Consider the following 19,415-nt stretch of genomic DNA (forward strand, 5'->3'; position numbering starts at 1 on the left):
TCGGTGCCTCTTGCACCGCGGGGGGGAAGCGGGGCGGGCGGGCTCGGCGGCGGCCGCGGTTCCCACCTGCCGACGGGCGGGGCCGCGTGGGGGCCGGGCGCGGCCGCCAGGGGCGCCGTCGTAACGCGGGCGGGCGCGCGCAGCGCGGCGCAGCGCGCGGCCGGGAGGAGCCGCCGGCGGGGCGGGGGGGGGCGGCGGGCGGCGCCGGTCGCTGCCTGCGCCCGGTGCGCGGAGCCCGGTGCGCGGTCCCGCCATGAACAGCATCAAGAGCGTACCGGCGCGGGTGCTGAGCCGCCGCGGCGGGCACAGCCTAGAGGCGGAGCGGGAGCAGTTCGACAAGAGCCAGGCAAGGGCGGCGGAAGGGGGTGGCGGCGGTGCCCCGGTACCGGCTCCGGTCCCGACTCGGGGTCTGGGGGCGATGCGGGACCGGCCCGCTCCGCGGGGCAGCGCCTCGGGGCTCGCTGCGCGCTGCACGAGGGGGCTTCCCGGGGAAAGGGGGGGGGCGGGTCCCCGCTGGGCTTCAGGGACCCCCCGGTGGGGCGGCGCGGCCGCCGTCCGTCTGTCCGTCCGTCCGTCTGTCTGCCCGCCCGTCCGCCCGTCCGACCCCGCTGCCGGCACGGCGCAGGCTCCCCCGCCCCCACCTGCCCCACCGCTTCCTCCCGCCGCGGCCCCGGGACGGTCCCGCGTGGGCACCTGCCCGTCCTGCCGCCCCTAGGCCGGGCACCGGGGCCGGGTCCCCGCCGTGCGCCGCCGCCCCGGCGGGCAGCAGAGCCCCGGGCAGGCGGTGTGTCGTCCTCCCCGCACCCTCCCAGGCCTTATCGGCAGGTAAACACGGCCGTGAGCAAACAGGGAAAGTTTTATGGCCCCGGCCGTGCCGGCGGGAGCGCGGCCGAGCCCGGGGGCCGGCGCAAGCAAGAGCCCGGGGCTGACCCCCCCCCCCCCCCGCCCGGTGCCCGCCGCCCGCCGCACCGGTAACGCGCATCTCCGCATCCCTGCCACGGCCCCCGGTCCCGTGGTGACACGGGCCGCCCCAACGAAACCGGGGGCTGTTTGGTCAGCGGGGATGAGTTGTCTCCCACGGGGATGGGTCACACGTGGGGACTCCCCGCGGGGCCCCGGAGAGGGCGGCAGAGCGAGAAGAAAGCCCAAACTCATTTGTGCCCCACGGTGTCCGGCTTGGATGGGGTGTCCGTAACCCTTCTCGCGACCCCCGTGGGGCGGGCGATGCTCGGGCACCGACACGGCTGGTCTGCGGCTCGTGGGACGTTAATTACTCCAACGGCCGTGGGCAGGGAGGGATGGAGCGACGGGCTCGCCGGCTGCTCCAGCAAGAGTAATAGCGACCTCCCAGCACGCACCCCCTGACCCCTCTGATTTTTCAGGCTGCAAATTCATCGCAGATATTTTTCCCCTTTGCCCCGTTGCGTGGCTGGTCCTTCCCCGGCCCCTGGGCTGGTTTGGCCTCGGAGAGCACCAGCAGAGGCAGGTGGCGATTTTGGGTCTCACGGGGTCACGATGTCGTTCAGCCACACTGGGTAGGAAACGGAGCTTGTTGGGTTTGGGGAGCAACACAAGAAAACCGGCAATTCCGGTTCCTTCTGGACACATCTCCTTCAACCGTCCTGCTGGGCACCGCTGATAAATAATCACGGTGGCAGCGCTGCCTTGCGTGCCGAAGGGCAGCCTGTGCCGGCCGGGTGGGAGTGTGTCTTTCCTCCCTCCCTTCCGTCCTTCCGCGGCGTTTTGTGCTTTTTGGTGGGATTTGTGCCCCACGTGGGCGCGACTGCGCTCATGGCTACGAGGATCCCTTGGGCAGAGTCACGTATGGGGCGAGCGGGTGGTCGCTCTCTGTCAGAGCTAAACCTGGGGCTCACTGGCTGATGGTCACATCCACCACCCAGCACTGAGCTTTTTCTCTGGCGTTTGCTGAAAAACTCTCCTAAAGGAACTTTATCCTAACGTGGCTTCCCTTAGGAGCGCTTCGGGTGAGAGCAAAACTGTTCCAATGTCAGTACGCAGGTATTGATCTGCCTTTTACGTCTAATTATAGCAGCTGCGGAGACGGCCGCCGGTTGCGTTTGTATCCCGGGGGGGCCGGTGGCACGTCCTCTCCGTGTGCCTTTGCCGGCGGAGGATTTCACGCCACCCTGGAAAAATACGCTGCCGAAAGCGAGTGCCCAATCTCCTTTCCCTGGCGAAGGCTGGGGTGATGTCCGTGAGTTCGGATGGGGGTTGCCGGCCCTCGTGTGATCCTGGGTGCATCATGAGTGATGCAAAGGTCACCTGCTTTCTCCGAAAATGCTTTTTGAGGTCTTGTGGTGTCCGGGTGATGCGGACATGCCCCTTGGCCATGCGTGGGAGGTGGGAAGCCACTGTCCTGCAGCAGGCGCTCGCTCTGCAGTCTGGCAGGAGGCAAAACTTGTCCTTTTCTGTGGCTAGTTTTTGCTTTTCTTAAACAAGAAGGTTAAAAATCCAGCGACCTCCAGGGCCACCAGGAATACAGCATGTGTGACTACCAAGTGGTGCTTTTTTTGGTGTAATTTGGGAAGGAGAAGCGTTAGGAAGGGAACTCCAGAGCCGCTGTTTGCAGTTTCAGCTGATTCGGCAGCCCTTGCGCCACCCGGCCGGGGAGGTTTCCAGCTTGATGTCCTGCTGCCAAAAAATCACTCCCCGCCACGGCGTCGCGCCGGGACCCGGCATCCACCTGCTGGGTGGAGATTGCGGCCCCGTGGGATGCCGGGGCTTTGGGGAGCCGTGGGCGAGGACGATCACGCCGTAATTAAAAGCAAGGAAAGAAGGGGTGGATGTAAACTGCGCTCCTTCATTTGGGCGCTTTGATCCCAGCTTTAGTCACCAGCTTGGTACGTGAGGGCTGTGAGTAAGGCGTTCGGGCTGCACCCGTGTGGGCGCCCGCGGCCGGGCAGGTTTTGGGGTCGGACCCCCCCGCCGGCAGGGCTGGAGCTGCACCGCTCCCCGGCGGCCACGGGGAACCGTCCGCAGGTGGCATGAAGGTTTCAGCCAGGCTGGGTGCGCGCCTGCAGTGACAACTGGGACCTGCCCATGTCCCGAGAGGCTGGCACGAGGGTGAATCTCCCCGTTTTGGAACCGTCCTCCACAGCCCAGCTTCGCCAGGCAGCCGGCCGGGACAGGCTGAAGGCACACGTGTCCCAGGCTGCAGCATCGCCCTGTGCCCATCTCTGGTCCCACCATCCCCTTTTTGGGGACCGCCTGGCCAGCCCAGGGGTTGGAGCCGGCCTGAGCTGGCAGCCCCAAGGGATTGACGTGGGTTTGGTGCCACCGTGGTTTATTTAGGACCACGCCGGGCATGGTGTCTTCATCACGGCAGTGCTGCGGGTGGGCTGGGGGCTGCCCCTGCACGGGTTCGCTCCTCTGTGCCGGATGTAAAATGGCTCAGTTGAAACCTCTGCGCTGAATCACCACGGATGAAACCAGCCTCTCCGGCAGCTCCCGGGCTGAATTTTGGCTGGTTGGGCTGGAAACGAGCTTATGGGCAGTAAGTGCAATAAAACCACCAGCACCAATGGGAATTACAGTCTGGTTTTGGGACGGGCCAGCTGGGTCCCAGCCCTATCCCCATCCTGCCAGGCAGCGCCGGGCGGCTGAGCTCCCATCCCTGGGGACGTGGGACGGCGTTTCCTTTCCCGGGGGTCTGCCCTCGTCTCACGCATCAGCCCCTCTGGCTGCGCCTCCTCCCTGCCCTGTGGGGCTGGAGGCTGAGCCTGGCTCCTGCCGGTGGGTTGGGATGAGCACGGTGGGTTGGGACGAGCGTATCCTGCTGCTCCCGCGCACGGAGGGCAGTGAAAATCCAGGTTTGGGAGATGTCTGTGCCGCTCCCCACCCATACAAAGCACCTCAATAAGGTGCAACAGCCCCTTTAGCCGCTCTTTGCCACAAGATGCGTTTCCAAGCCCTGCCTTGCAAAACTGTCAGCTTGTTGCGCTCTGGCACGTGATAAACCTTGCTTTCTGTCAATAATCCATCACTTTGGTGTCATACCGGGAGGTGCCAGCAGGCCTGAGGACCCGTGGCACATCTCCAAGCCGTCGTCGAGGGCACAGCCTCTCTGCTGGCTCCAGGTTTCCGGGTGGCTGTGGAGGTGACGGGCGCTTTGGGAGAAGCGGCTGCGCTGCGAGTGCCTGTTCCCGGGCACTCCAGGCTCGTTAACCTTCGAGGATAAGAGGATTACAGCAAGTCACCGGCTTAATTCCTCTGCTGCTTTACGGCCCCACATGGCGGGGTAACGCCGGGGCTTCCCCAGTGCGGGAAAGGCAAAACCAACCCCTTTTCCCAGTGACTGTGCTCTGTCAGCATTTTGGGACGGGCTCACTGTTTGGGATGCGCTCACAGGTTTGCTTTTTATTTTTACCCACTAAAACCATGCGCTCACAGTGTTGTTACCACTCAAATTGTGGTCGCAGCCATTTTGGGCTCATTTGGGGTGGATTTGGTGCATCGATACCTGTGGCATCGCCCCTTTGGCAGAGCATTGGGTTCCTCCTGCATAAGTCAGGAGCGCTCGATAACCCGGCGTCAGGTTCCTCCTCCTGCAGGAAAGCGCCTTGATTCAGGGACGGCCTCTGGACCAGCGGCCGTGTCGAAGCAGGTGCTTTGCCCGGGAGGAGAGATAAGATTTTTTTGTACGATTTTACGGCTTGTGGGGCTGCAGGGAGGGACCAGGTTTCTCTTCCGGCACGAGTGCCGGCAGCGGAGCCACTTCCTGCCGTCCCAGCTGGGATCTTTTTCCTCCGCCGGTGACCGAGAACCTGCAGACACGGGCACAGCCTGAGCGCTCGTGCGAGGAGGCTCGTGCGATGAGGAAGATCCTCATCGATCACAGCAACTCGGTTTTACAGCCTGTTGTCATGCAAAAGGTGCAACCGACCTCTGTCTGGGGTCGTTTTTTGGAATAAACTCATAATTCAAAGTGGGCTGTGATCAAACACACTGAAATGTGGATAATTTGCCTCTGATGATCTCACTGCTCTGGATTTTTGCTCCTTTGAAATGGGCGTCGCGACCACCACTCCCCCCTTGCTGGGGGGCTGCATTTTCCCCACGTGCTGTTTGCACGCAGCAACGTCGTCAAAAAAAAACTAACCCGCCACCCTCTGGTTTAAAGACTCCTTGTGATTAGACAAACAGCCCTGGAATTTGGCATCTCGCTGTCCAGCTTTAATGCTCCTCGGGCATGCCGCTGAGTTCAGGCTGCAAAAATGCCGTTTGTTCCCTGGGACGGGAAGAGCTGGGAGCCTCAGCAGCTGAGCACAGGTAGCGGCCCGGCTCCGACCGATCCAGCGGGGATGGCGGGTTTTAATGGGCCGCTTTGATCATGGATTAAAAAAAACCCTGTTTGATGTGTCGTGAACGGCTTTAAGGTGACAAATGGGGACGTGGGTTGGGGACCACGAGGGTCGTGCCGCTGCTGACGGCCGCGCTCTCCTCCTCTCGCAGGCCGTCAGCATCAGCAAAGCCATAAATACGCAAGAAGCCCCAGTGAAGGAGAAACATGCTCGCCGTATCCTTTCCCTTGGCGCAGAGGAGATCCAGCGGCGAGGCAGGAGGGGTTTCACCCCGTGGGGCTGCGGCCTCGGGAGGTTTGGGAGACGAGACCCACGCAGAGCTTGGTTGGGGGATGGTATCGTGAAGGTCCGTCCATCAATGAAAACGCAAACAAAAGCAGTGCAAGAAAATTGCATTTCTTTGGCAGTAAAATGGAAAGGGCCCCGGTGTGCCCTGCAGCAGGGGAAGGGCACCAGTAAAAAATAAACGGGGGTTTAATCTGTGGGTGCAGCATCGTGTCAGTGATCTCTGTGCCTGCGGTACACTCGGTACGTGTCCCCTTTTTAATGAAAGTTGGACAGGAATAGTTCCCAGCCCAGCCCGTCCTCTGCTCCCATGTGTGTCCGGTTGACCTTGACCGCAGGGAAGGGATCATCCTGGGGACGCACCACGAGAAGGGAGCCTTCACCTTCTGGTCCTACGCCATCGGGCTGCCCCTGCCCAGCAGCGCCATCCTCAGCTGGAAGTTCTGCCACGTCCTGCACAAGGTCCTGCGCGATGGCCACCCCAACGTGAGTGTCCCCTCCGAAACGTCCCTCCCGCGTTGCTGGCAAGGGGAAATTTTTGGCTTTTGCCGACGTCCCTCTGCGCGGAGGGTGGGTTTCCTTCCCTGCCCAGCCGCCTTTCCCAGGCCGTGGGGCTCTGAAGCGCTCTGTTATCTCGTGTCTTTGAAATCTCCCCGTGCAAAGCCCCGGCCTCTGGTTGCCATTGAAGGGCTTGAACAGCTTCTCCCAAAGGGGCCAGATCCATCTTCAGGGCAGGCGGGCGCTCGCCCAGCTCCGCGCCAGCCCCACCGTCCTGCATCCCTCCCGCTTTTGTCCCCAGGTCCTCCAGGACTGCCAGAGGTACCGCAGCAACATCCGAGAGACGGGGGAACTGTGGGTGAGTGGGGCGAAGCGGATGTTTGCGCCTTCCCGGGGCTTTTGGGGTGGGCGCTGAAAAGCGTCGCGGGCACGAGGAGGGCAAAGCACCGCTTGAAGTAACGCGTCGCCTCTGGCTCCACTGGGTGATGGACGCGCACGTGGTGAAGGGCAAGAGGGCAAGAGCCGTAGGGCTGGCACGGGCTCGCCGGCACGCGCAGGCTCTGCCAGATCCGTTTGCATCGCTCCGGATTCACCGCGTTTCCCCTCGTGTCTCTGGCAGGGCCATTTGCACGACAGGTACGGGCAGCTGGTGAGCATCTACACGCGGCTCCTCCTCACCAAGATCTCCTTCCACACCAAGGTGAGAGACTGCTGCCTGCGCACCCTGCCATGCCGGGGTACGGGCCTTCACCGGGGGTTGCGTTGCATCAGCAAAACTATTAGCAGCAACTGCTGGTTTGTTTGGTTTTGTTTTTTTTTCCTTTTACAAAGCATCCCGAGTTCCCCCCAGGCCTTGAAGTGTCAGACGAGGTGCTGGAAAAGACCGCGGGGACGGACGTGAACAACATGTGAGTGTCCTGGCAGGAGCAAAGCAACCGGTGCGTGGTCGCCGGCTCCGTGCTGCCCGGCTGGCGGCATCCTGCTAATGAAATGGCTCCTCCTCGGGGCGGCCATCGGTGTTTTATAAATTGGTCAGATGGTGCCTGATTCCTCCTGCGCCTGCAGAGTGGTGAGGGGCGTAAATGCAGGAAGCAAAACCCCCAAATTTTTGTCAGTCTGAGCCCTCGCCATTATGAGGACCTGCAGTGAACATCAGCAGCCAGAGCAAGGCTGTCTCTGCCGCCAGGTGATAGGGTTTTGGATTCTTTTTTTTGGCAGATTCCAGCTGACGGTCGAGCTGTTCGACTACCTGGACTGTGAGCTGAAGCTGTCGGAGTCAGGTGAGGAGGCGGCAGGTCCCTCCCGCTCGCCCCAGGGCTCTTGAGCAATAGTTTCGCTCTTTGGTCGGAACGGCGTTCCAGCTCCGGAGGCTGAGGTCAGAGGCTTAGGTCCTTCCTCCTCCTCCGATGAGATTTCTGAGGTCGTTTCTCAGCCAGATTCCCCCATTGATGCTCTGTAGAGGCAGTTGTAGGAAAATATTTAAGGAACGTGTCTGGTTTTAGCCCACCTGAGCAATGCAGAGTGTTGTTTTCAGAGCAGTGCTGCTCTGAATATGGTTTTCATTTCTATTTGGTACGACCATGTTAATCATACGTGTTACCCAAATCCTTTCTGTCCCCCCCCAAGCAGAGGATGGGGCTGTACCTCTTTCTGAATACTCATTTCCCCTTGTTGAAATACCTCTGGGGAGGACTGGAGGCCCCTGCCTGTGTTTGCTCGCCTCCTTCTCCAGGAATTTTTAGATGGCTTAAAAATGCAGCGGTTTCTTCCTCTGTTGCGAGTCAGGAACCACGGAGCTGCCCTGGAAAACAGGGCACAGCGGGAGAGACCGTGCTCCCGGCTCCCATCAGCCCCCCGCTTCTCCTCCTGACCCAGTTATACAGAGAATTTATATTCATAAATACTTTAAAGCTGAGCGGGGAAGAAGCCAGAGTGGATATGCTGGCTGGATTTCTGCCAAGGGAAGGGATCCGTTTCTGAGCCGGGGCAGGCGAGGCTGCGGTGCCGGCCGGCCCGTCCCCCACCCTGGGATCCGCTCCCTGTGCAATTCAGTAAAGCGGAGCAAAGCCCCTCGCCTTCCCCGGCTTGCAGCGGCAGCTCCCGAGGGCAGCCATCCTGCCTTTGCATCGTCCTGGGGTTAAATCCCTCCTTTTTGGGGTCGGGGTGTCCAGGGCAGAGCTGAGTACCCCTTCCCTCTGACACAACAGTCCTTTTCGGTGGTTTTCTTGCCCGGAGCGGGGTTGTTCCCAGCTCGGTGGGACAGGATGGGCAGCAGCCCCAGTGTTTTCCTCCATGTCCTGGCAAAGCCACGTCCATCGTGGTTAATGATCAAGCCAAGTCGCCCGGAGCAGGACGGCTCTGCAAACACAGCAGCAGCGTTTCACCGCGCTCAACCCTTCAGTTTTCAGGCAGCTCAACACCTCGATGGCGGTCTCGCAGATGTCGGCGGTGCAGTGCCGCCTGGCCCCCCTCATCCAGGTCATCCAGGACTGCAGCCACCTCTACCACTACGCCGTCAAGTTAATGTTCAAGCTGCACTCCTGTGAGTCCCTGGGGATGTGCCCCGCACTCCTCTTTTCCCAGCTCGGGCTTCTGGCTGGATTCTCCGGGATCAGGCTTGCGTGGATGAATGCGTCCATCACCATGTCCCCATATCCCAGCCCGGCTCTAAGGACCTGCTCCATCCCACGTAGACATCCCAGATGAAGGAATTAGAGGGACTCGTCCTTGCTTAATTCAAACCGATGTGCCTTGGCCCGCCAGCGCCCTGCACGGGATTGCTGTGCAGTGCGGCGCCAGGGGCCTCGCGTGGGTGTTTCGGGGCTCCCACGCCCGCCTTTCCCTGTGCCACGTCTCTGGTCCCTATGCCAGGGATGGGGACACCCCACTCCCGTCCTGACCCTCGCATCCCACTCCCACCTTGACTTTACCCGCCGGCTCTTGCAGCCGGAGGGATCCGGGCGCGTGTGAATAAATTTGCAGCCCCGGATCAGTCGCGGCTGTCCCTCCCCATCACCACAGGTCTGCCGGCCGACACACTGCAGGGACACCGAGACCGTTTCCACGAGCAGTTTCGCAGGTAACCCAGGGCCGAGGTGGGGCGGTGGGGTCCCCTCCCTCCTGCCAAGCCCCCCTCTCTGCCTCCCCTGCGAGCGGTTTTTCTTCCCCCCCCTCCAGCCTCAAAAACTTCTTTAAGAAAGCATCCGACATGCTGTATTTCAAGCGGCTCATCCAGATCCCTCGGCTGCCAGAGGTACGGCAGGATTTCGGTGTGTGCTCGCGTGCCGTGCTTTGGAGAGCTTGTGGGTTTGGGGTGCACAGGGGTGTCCCCACGGATGGGTTCGGGGTCTGGGGACACTGCAGAGGGACCCGCTGGCCCATCTCAGCAGCATCCCTGGCTGCCTTCCTTCCTTCCCTCGGCAGTGTGCCTGCAGCGGTTTGCGAAACCCCAGGTGATGCCATCACAACTTCTTGTTCCTGCAGAGCCCCCCGAACTTCTTGCGGGCATCCGCGCTGGCCGAGCATGTGAAGCCGGTGGTCGTCATCCCTGAGGAAGCCCCTGAGGACGAGGAGCCGGAGAACCTCATTGAGATCAGCACAGCTTCCACCACGGAGCCGCAGGTGGGGGCACAGGGATGGGATGGGACCCTGGGACGGGGGAGGACAGGCACCCGCAGCCTGGCTCAGCTCGGCACCCTCTGTCTTCCCCAGATCACCTCAGATATATTTGAGCAAACCTTCGGGCCACCCAACGGCATTCGGGATGACAGGTACGGGGATCCACGGCGGCAGAGGGTGGGCTGCCACTGCTGCGTGGCACCAACCCGCCTCTCTCTGCAGGGATGCGCAGATCGAGAGCCTGAAGAAGGAGGTGGACATGCTCCGTGCAGAGATGGAGAAGATTAAACTGGAGGTAAAGCCTGGCCAGGGAGTAGGCGGTGCGGGGGAGCAAGGGGTTTTCTGGTGCTGTAGTGTGGAAACCCCGATGGGATGCAGCAGGAGTGGGGCCTGGCACACAGCGCTGTGTTTCGGGGCCTCTCCCAGCGCCAGGACCTGACTCCCGATGGAGATGGGGTGAAGGTATACGAGACGTGTCCCTTGCTGTCCCGACCGGCTGTTGGCAGCGGGGACAGAGCAGCTGCAGGGGCCGAGGGCAGAGCTTTCCCGTGCATCTCCTGGCTGCTTTGCCCAAATCGCAGCGGGGCACCTGGATAGGGATGTTGGGGAGGGCAGGTGGATAGGGGTGTTGCTGACGTCGGGGCAGGGCGGTGCCCGAGTGCCTGACGGCGTCCCGCAGGCGCAGCGGTACATCACGCAGCTCAAGGCGCAGGTGAACAGCCTGGAAGGTGAAGTGGAGGAGCAGCGCAAGCAGAAGCAGAAGGCGCTGGTGGACAACGAGCAGCTGCGGGATGAGCTGGAGAGGCTGCAGAAGGCAAAGCAGGACAGCGACAGGTCCCAGCGGCTCTGCGCCGAAGCAGAAAGTAGGTGCCCTACAGCGCCCGTTGGCCGCAGGACACCCGTGCCGCGGTTGCTGATGCTTTCTCACCCCATTCAGAGAAAGCCAACGCCACCGAGATCCGCTACACGAAGCTGAAGGAGAAGCACAGCGAGCTCATCAACACGCACGCTGAGCTACTGAGGAAGGTAACGCTGCTGCCTGTGCCAGGCAGGGACCGACTGCCGCCTTTGATCCTTTGCCGCTGCCAATGTGGCTCGTGCGTGCCCAACCCCACCCCGTATTGGTCCCATCGTCCTGCACCCAGGGACCTCTGAGCACCGGGTGGGGGCACCCCTTGAATTCCTGTCCGCCGACAGTCAGTGTTTTGGATGCTGTGAAAAAGGCATCTCCAAGCTACACCCCCAGCCAGAATTTGGGCAGAATGAGCGCGGCAGTGGCAAGGGTTCCCCCTCTGAATGCCCAGTGATCCCGGTTGTCCCCGCGCAGAACGCCGACACGGCCAAGCAGCTGACGGTCACGCAGCAGAGCCAGGAGGAGGTGGCACGCGTCAAGGAGCAGCTGGCGTTTCAGGTGGAGCAGGTCAAGCGGGAGGCTGAGATGAAGGTGAGCCAGCATGGCCCCGAGTCCGGCCCCGCCAGCCTGGCACCGAGCCCTTCCCAGCCCGGGATACGTGGTGGCTGAGCACAGTTTGGGTGCCAGGGGTGCGGGTGGTCGGTGGTGTCGGTCCCTGATCCAGGAAGGAGTTGCCCTGGCTCCTCAGGAGGGTGTTATTTAATGTGTGCTTCATTCCTTCTTGCCCAAATCTGCCATTTCTTCCCCCAAGAAAATGCCACAATGCAAATTGAATGGGTTTAGGTGTTTTTGTTCTCCGGCACCCAAGCTGGAGGCTGCTCCCAAAATTCCTGCCCTGGGGAAACAACCCCCCTCCCCGAGATCCTGAAAACCCCTCCCGCAACACGTGGCCAGGCTCGTTCCCGCTGTCCTGGCCACGCGCCGGTGCCGAGCAGCGCCAGAGCGCGTTCGGTGCGGCTGAGCCCCCGGCACGGGCATGCGGTTGCAGCTGGAGGACCAGAGCGTGCAGATGGAGCAGCTGCGGCAGGAGCTGGACGCCCGGCGGGACGAGCTGGACCAGGCGCAGCGCTCGCTCAGCCACGCCAAGCAGGTACAAGGCCGGGGGCGCGGGATGCGCCCAAATCCCCGTCACAAATCCCTCTCGTGCACAACGGTGTGCTTGCTGCCGCTGTCAGGCCAGTGTCGCAAACAGCAGCCCGGGGAGCCGACATGGGGCTGAATGCGGGTCCACCCCATCAGTGTCATGAGCTGGGCATGTCCTCAACTCCCCCCTGCGCAACCGTTGGGCTCGTGACATGGTGACAGGCGAGTGACAGGGCTATCCTGGCCCCGCTGGCAGGCGGGCGTGGAGCTCAGCGCCCAGGTGGAGGCCCTGCACGCCGAGAAGGAGGTGCTGAGGCGGTCGGTGAGCGAGAAGGAGTGTGAGCTGCTGTCCGTGCGTGGCCTCGTCGAGGAGAAGGAGCTGCAGCTGAGCCAGGAGGCGGACAAGGCCACGAGGGAGATCCGTGAGCTGCAGGGCAGGCTCCTGGAGAAGGTACGGTGCTGTGTGGGAGCCTGGTGCCCCTCCGCTCACTGGGGCGAGACGTGTTTCGGGGATACTGAGTACTTGGGGGGGGCTTAGGCAAGCCATCGCCAATGCAGCCGGTGGTGCGAGACCCGTACCAGCAATAACGGGATGCTTGGCTCTAGTCTGCAAATGGGCTCTCGGGGGACGTGCTGGTGACAGGGGTTCTGCGCCCTGGCTGTGCCACCCACACGTCCCTCCTGCCCCACAGAGCAACCAGGAGCAGAGCCTGCAGCAGAAGCTGCTGGATGAGCAGTTCAGCATCCTGCAGGAGACGGTGCGGGAGGCGGAGGACATCCTCCGTGATGCGATGGCCAAGCTGGATGACCCATTGCACGTCCGCTGCACCAGCTCCCCAGGTACCTCCTGCTCAATCACGGGGGCTGCGACCCACAGCCCCTTCTCCCTCTGAGACACGTAGTGTTCCATCTCAGCTACCCCCAGGCATCTTTTCCCACCAAACATCACACCCGAGGAGGTTGGGGTCTGGCTTCCCAGGGGTAAATTTTTAGCTCTGATCTCAGCACTATTTTGCTTTAATGACTCAGATTTTAGTGCTGCTCCCCAGCTGGGGCTGGAGACCCAAGCCATCTTGGCTTCCACTCAGTGCTGCCTCATGAAGTCAACACTCGTGCTCATTCAGACACTCGGCAGCCTGACTGCGCTAACGAAGCTAAATTCATTGCAGATTACCTGCTCAGCCGGGCGCAGGCAGCGCTAGAGTCCGTGGACACCCTGGAGAACGGACACGCGCAGTACGTGGCCTCCATGGCAGGTACCTGGGGCTGGGGACTGGTGGCATTGCTTGCGTCTTGCTTTCGTTTTTATACGTCCAGCAGCCCCCGGCTGCTTCGGGGCCGTTGGCAAGCGTGCAGTGCCCTGGTGACTGGGGACACGGTGGGTGGAGTTGGGGGGTCCCCATGTGCTCGTTTGAGGAGCAGTGTGCAAGCCAGAGGGGTCAATACCAACCTCTCCAAGCTCTTGTACTGATTCTGGGGTGCCTTTGAGGGCGGGCTGCGCTGCGGGTGATGTCCCGGGCCAGCAATGCCTGACCGCGTCCTCTCACCGGCAGATGCCGCGGGGCTGGTGGGGGCCCTGGCCCTCTTCGCACACCTCACGGCTGATACCATCGTGAATGGCAGCGCCACATCCCACCTGGCTCCCACCGACCATGCTGACCGTGAGTGCTGTGCACGGACGCAGCAGGCCTTGGGGGCGGTTATTGCTTGTGGGGCTTGTTTTTGGGGTGGCCGTGCCAAAGCCCCCGCTGCTGGGGGCTGGACGTGGGTCAGATCTTCCCCGGGGGCAGCATGGTACCCCTAGCTCCCTGAGCTCCCCTTCCCGACATTCCCTCCCCTCTGGTTCCCCTTCCTGGGCCAGGAACGTCGCTTTGCTCCTGAAAACTGATTTATGCTCCTCTGCAAGAAATTTGCTGGACGCCGCCGATGCTTGACATCATCTCTGCGGCCAAGGGGAGGAGGAAGAAGAGGGTGGCAGGGCTGGGATGGAGGGACCCCTTGCCCAGCAAAGAGCCTGGTACCAACCCATCCTCTCCCCAGGGCTGACGGAGACGTGCCGGGACTGTGGGCAGCGGAGCCTGGACTACCTGGGCGAGCTGAAGGACAAGGAGACGCTGGGGCGTGCCAAGCTGGGGAACGTGCGGCAGGCGCTGCGGGGGGTCCTGCAGCTGGCCCAGGTAAGAGATGGAGCCCAGTGCACCCACCTCCTTGCCCGGGGCTGGCAGGGTGGGTTATTTACTGACATTGGTATTTCCTAAAGGAAAAAGCAAAGCAATCGGTTAATGCAGTAGGATGTTGCCTCTGTTTTTTACGGGGGGATGTTTGTTTACTCACAGCCTTCTGGCTGCGTCCCGGGGAGGCGATGGACAGCTTTTTTTAAAAAAAAAAAAAAAAAAAAAATCAATAAATGGTTTTCACCATTGTCCAGAGCTGAAATCAGAGATGCTGGGTTGGAGTGAGCACTTTGGGGTGGCTTGTCCCCCGTACCCGCAGGTTCTGGTGCTTGTCTTGAGCCATGTCAGCTTCCAAGTTCTGAGACCCTTTCTGGTGGTGCACGGAGAGTCACCCTCAGATCAGCTGAAGTCTTTCAGCCCAGTAACCCCTGTGGAATAAAACTTCCCAACTTTCAGATATTTCTTCTTGTGAAGCCCCCATTGGTCTTTTCCATTAAACTACTGTTAATTCAAAGGCTCTCAGCTCTCCAGAGCCCCCTGGAGCCCAGCCCTGCCAAAACTGCTCCTGTGATCGAGTTTTTTCACCTTGTTTTGGGGCGTTTCTTCCCTCTGAGGTCCTGTGCCATGTTTGCTGCAAGTTGATGGCACATGTCCCTCCACCCTTGTGGTCTACAGAATGCTGCTCCTGCAGCTTTATTTATTTAGGAGGAAAAAAGGGGGTCAAATACCTTGGTTTGGTGTTATTCCTTACAAATATTCCCTTCTCTCCCTCTGCCTAAAACCTCCTGGCGGCTGCTGCCTCCTCTGGCAGGAGCTGAGGCCCAAGAGCTTAGACATCAAGCAAGAAGAGCTGGGGGACATGGTTGAGAAGGAGATGGCCTCCACCTCAGAGGCGATTGAGGATGCCGTTAGGCGGATAGAGGTGAGACGAAGCTGCAGGAGAGACCATTTTGGTGCCTTGGGGCAGCAAAGCGTCCATCTCTCTACCCTGCTCGCCCTCACAGCAATGTGGTGTCCAACCTTCCTCTTGCATTTCCCAACAGGAGATGATGAGCCAGGCCAGAAATGAGAGCTCCGGTGTTAAGCTTGAAGTGAACGAGCGGTGAGTTTTGAGGGGTGGCGACAGCCACAGGCACGTTTCTGTCCCATGCCCATACCCTGCTCGTCTGTGCTTTACTCCAAAGCCGCACGTGCTGCATCGTCCTGATGCTGAGCACAAAATTCTCTTCAGAAGGGTGGACCTTGGTCTTGTATGTCTGAGTCAATTCTTTGTGGCTGCTATGTGGGCTACTTAGAAGTAACCTGCAGGCTGGCCCATCTCCAAAAAAGACCTGTTTTCTAACTGAGGCCGAAGCCTGCTTCCCTGGACGTGCCGTCGGAGGATGCTGAACACTTTTCTCTTGTTTCCCTACAGGATTCTGAACTCCTGCACAGACCTAATGAAGGTCAGTACTCCAGAGACCTAACTGGGACGTCAAAGACTGTGCAAAACTGTAGCTTCCCACCATCGGCAGCGTCAATCCTTCTCTACAGAATCCCCATCGAACACCGAAACCTGTTTTTCTTTGTTCCAGGCTATTAGACTTCTTGTAATGACATCCACGAATCTACAGAAGGAGATTGTAGAAAGTGGCCGGGTAAGTCCTCCCCTACACTCCTCTTTCTGCACCAAGAGGAAATATGGGAGAATTTCCCACAATTTGCAGAAACATGCTGAATTTTGCAGTTTTCTGTGTTAGCAGTACTCTGGCAGTCCCACTCACTGCAGACAGGCTGCTCGGCCCCGTGCTCTCTGCACAGATCGCTGTCGTCTTTGCAAAGCCTTGTCCATCTAAAGACGATGGCCCAAACTTGTGTGTTTTAAACCCAGCCCAAATTCGCAGGTTTGAGGTTCCAAACCTAGTTTTCTTGATACGTATTCAAGCAGGCCAGTAAGAGCGACCCGAAGGGCGCAGACATGCTGCCAATCCCTTGGTTGGTCTCTTGACAGTCTTTTCCAGCCTAAACTATTCTATGATTCTATGATTTATGGCTTTATATATGAATTTATATATTGTTATATTTTATATGGATATTTTATATGGATTTATGAATTTATATGTTGCTGTATATTAGAAACAAGTTCATACAAGCCATAATATTCTCATAACAACAGGGGGCAGCAACAACTCAGGAGTTTTACGCCAAGAACTCACGCTGGACGGAAGGGCTGATCTCTGCCTCCAAGGCGGTGGGCTGGGGAGCCACGCAGCTCGTGTAGGTACCCCCGGGACCTCTCCCGGGACCTCTCCCGCAGCCACTGCAGGAGGCTCCTCTCTGGGCACGGCTCCGCGTGCTGCGCCCAGGGCCAGCCTATGTTTCTCCATTGCCTGATAACCGAAATTGGCCCGCTGCTGAGTCTACGTGGAGCATTATTGCTAATTCCTTATAGAGCATCGTAGCCCGTGTCGGACCAGTCACCGAAATAGGGACCGCCAGTTCCTCCCTGTTTGCGAAATGCAAAAGCTGCCGCAGTCAAGTACTCCGTGTCCGAGTTGCTGCTTGGATGGTCGTGGAGGGGGTGGTTGGGGTCAGGGCAGGATATCCCCATGCCAGTGCAGGAAATGTGGGGGCCTTTGTGGACAAAGCTTTAAAACTGTCATCCACTTCATTATGGAAACACAATCCTGCCTCCTTTCATATTTTATACCCGTCCAGAACTTCTGGATCTGGGCTTTGAGTAGTTTGCTTTGTAAATGAGCTTTGAATAATTACAGACAAAACTGCTGTTTCAAAGTCTGATGCTGATTTCTAAGGATATAGGTACAAATAACCTGCGCTTGCTTCATAGTGCACGGCGAGTATCTCTAATGCGATCTCCCCTCTGATCCATAACGCAGAGAGTCAGCAGACAGAGTTGTCCTGCATACGGGCAAATATGAAGAGCTGATCGTCTGCTCCCATGAAATTGCCGCCAGTACGGCCCAGCTGGTGGCTGCCTCCAAGGTGAGTGTCCCAGCAGGACCGCCTGCATGCAGCTTGTCGAACTTTAAGTCATTTTATTCTCGTGTTTTTGTCCCACCGATGCTTTTGGGCAGCAGAGCCTGGCTGTCCCGCTCCGCCGGTCCTGCAGCCTCCTCCCGGCGCAGGGAGGAAGGGAAGCTCTCGCTATTTTCAAGTCAATCTGCAATTTTAATCCACGTGTCTTCACCTGTATTAATATTCCCACACCTGGCAGAGCTTGCCTTGGGAATGAAGATGTGTAAAACCTCCTGTCTTCCTCTTGTCAAGCTGATTACCTAAAGAAAATGTTAATAACTAACAAGAAACCCCGAATAAGCAACTGCAGGAGCCAGCGTTGAGAATGACGGATTTTGGTCCTTGCCACCTTTCCCGTTGGCGTGGGTGAAAATGAGGGGTAGAGGTTTCAGGGAGCAAACGGAGATGCAGGTTGCTGCTTTTTACAGCAGATGGGTTTAAAATGAAGAGCATGGATAAAAAAAAAAAAAGCTCTGTCTTCACCGATGCTGCTTATCCATGCGTGCTTGGCTCAGGTGAGAGCAGAGCTGGTTTGGTGTCCTGGGGTCTTGCAGGGGTCACCTTGTCTGGCCATGATGGGATCATTAAGAATTAAACATGTGTCCATCTGTCCTTTCCACCCCCAGGAACCATTCTGCCATGGTGTGCTCGGTGTCTCTGCTCTAATGCAGAACGTGGCTGCCTGGAGGCTCACCCAGCGGGTCAGCACCCGTGCGGAGGTGCCATGGTGGGCACCCACAACCCTCCCTGTGCTCTTTGCAGGTGAAAGCTGAGAAGAGCAGCAGGAACCTGGGCCGGCTCCAGGAGTGCTCGCGCAACGTCAATGAGATGGCAGCCAACGTGGTGGCCTCCACCAAGTCGGGGCAAGAGCAGATCGAGGAGAAGGGTGAGGGTTTTTTTTTTGAATGAAGGGGAGGAAAAAACACCCCAAATCCCTTTCTGGCCAACTCTGCTTTGGCACGTGAGGGTCGTCTGTAAGGGGAGCGCTCAGTGAGGACCCCTGCTTTTCTCCACAGACACCATGGACTTTTCGGGCATGTCTCTCATCAAGCTGAAGAAGGAAGAGATGGAAACACAGGTATGGCCGTGAGGGTGGGTTCGACGCTGCCAGCCTCGGGCCAGGGGCGGGGCGGGGGGGTGGTGTCCCTTCTGTCCCCCCTCAGTGCAGCACTGGGGATGGTGTGGGGATATCGCACCCCTGGGATGCGCAGGGATCAGGATGGCTGTTTGGGTGCAGGTGAAGGTGCTGGAGCTGGAGAAGCGTCTGGAGGGCGAGCGGGTGCGCCTGGGCGAGCTGAGGAAGCAGCACTACGCCCTGGCCGGCACTTACAACGCGACGGAGGATGGGGAGGCAAAGCCGGCGCCAGCCCCCAGGCGAGGCATCCTCAAGAAGCCTCTCCTGGCCCAGAAGCCCAGCCACGGGGAGGTAAGTTCCCCGGGAGGGGGGTAAATGTACACGGGGAGGTGTGTTCACAGCACGAGTGACTGGTATTTCGTTTATCCCCTTCTCTTTTTTCAGCCCGAACGAGACGCCGGCCCGAACCCCCCTGACAGGGCGAACTTCTAGCAGGGGCCGACTGTGTTTTCCACAGATTGCGTTGCCTTCGCGCTGGCGTGCCTTCATGCGCGGGGGTCTTCTCACCTCCTGGCCTGGAAAACTGGATTTTTTTTTTTTTTTTTTAAAAATTATTTTTATTTTTTTCCTCACTTGATTCCTATTCGTAGAGCAGGGGTGCTCCTGCCGGCTCCCCGGGAGGCACAGGATGGATGCCCTCCTCTTCTTGGCCTGCCAACGGGCTCTCCCGGTTTAATTTAATTTGGGGTTCGGTTGGGGTTTTGGGGGTTTTTTTTGGGTTTTGTTTTGTTTTTTAAACTTTATCAGGACTAGAAGTTTTTCAGTAAATGTAGCTCTCTACTGTACTGCTCAGACCCTTTCAAAGAACTGTGAACTGTTTTTAAAGTAGGAAACTGTTGGGCTTTTCTTGCAACCGTTTTTTAAATTCCCCTTTTTCAGCCTGAGGAATAATTTGCTTTGTTTTGGCGTGGGATCTGCCCTCAGCGGAGAGGGAGACATTAGCCTTAACTGGCACGAGGAGCAGGGCTTTTGTAAGGGAAAAAGCAGTTACTGACACACACTGGCAATAAGGATACAAACTTTTTTTTTTTTTCCCTTTTCTATTTTTTATTACTACAGCAATGTCGGGAGATCAGTTGCATTATGTTTTATATTTAAGATAATTAGCAGAATTAAATCTAACTGTGGCCTACAGGAACCAGGGGACAGAGAAGTCTGCAGCAATAAGGAATTACTGATGTGGAGGGACATGGGGCCGGAAGAAAAATCCTGTCAGCTGTATCGTCCCCTGGAGCTACTACCACGATGTAGATTATTAAAGAAGCAATATTTAAAATATGTATTGTGGTGCCTGGTCAGATTGGTGGTGGGGAGGGGCCCAAGGCCGGGGCCACGGCTGCTTGAAGCAAGCCGGCCCTGAACCGTGGGCA

General features: G+C 58.9%; 1 protein-coding gene across 1 annotated transcript; it reads left to right on the forward strand.

Moving 5' to 3' along the window:
* The first annotated feature begins 138 nt into the window (after positions 1 to 138).
* HIP1R (huntingtin interacting protein 1 related) lies at positions 139 to 18,581 on the forward strand. Its single transcript, XM_075769408.1, has 32 exons — positions 139 to 346; positions 5,473 to 5,536; positions 5,950 to 6,092; positions 6,406 to 6,462; positions 6,724 to 6,804; positions 6,936 to 7,012; positions 7,323 to 7,384; positions 8,506 to 8,646; positions 9,126 to 9,183; positions 9,282 to 9,357; positions 9,588 to 9,725; positions 9,816 to 9,874; positions 9,945 to 10,017; positions 10,402 to 10,585; positions 10,660 to 10,748; positions 11,050 to 11,166; positions 11,624 to 11,725; positions 11,975 to 12,169; positions 12,411 to 12,558; positions 12,888 to 12,974; positions 13,272 to 13,379; positions 13,759 to 13,895; positions 14,704 to 14,814; positions 14,936 to 14,994; positions 15,307 to 15,337; positions 15,467 to 15,529; positions 16,048 to 16,148; positions 16,772 to 16,877; positions 17,673 to 17,796; positions 17,927 to 17,988; positions 18,148 to 18,336; positions 18,430 to 18,581. The coding sequence occupies exons 1-32, from the start codon at positions 254 to 256 to the stop codon at positions 18,475 to 18,477; spliced, it is 3,183 nt and encodes a 1,060-aa protein (XP_075625523.1). The 5' UTR covers positions 139 to 253; the 3' UTR covers positions 18,478 to 18,581.
* Positions 18,582 to 19,415: the final 834 nt, after the last annotated feature.

The sequence above is a fragment of the Balearica regulorum genome, chromosome 17, assembly GCF_011004875.1.
Source record: "Balearica regulorum gibbericeps isolate bBalReg1 chromosome 17, bBalReg1.pri, whole genome shotgun sequence".
In the NCBI taxonomy this organism is placed as follows: domain Eukaryota; kingdom Metazoa; phylum Chordata; class Aves; order Gruiformes; family Gruidae; genus Balearica; species Balearica regulorum.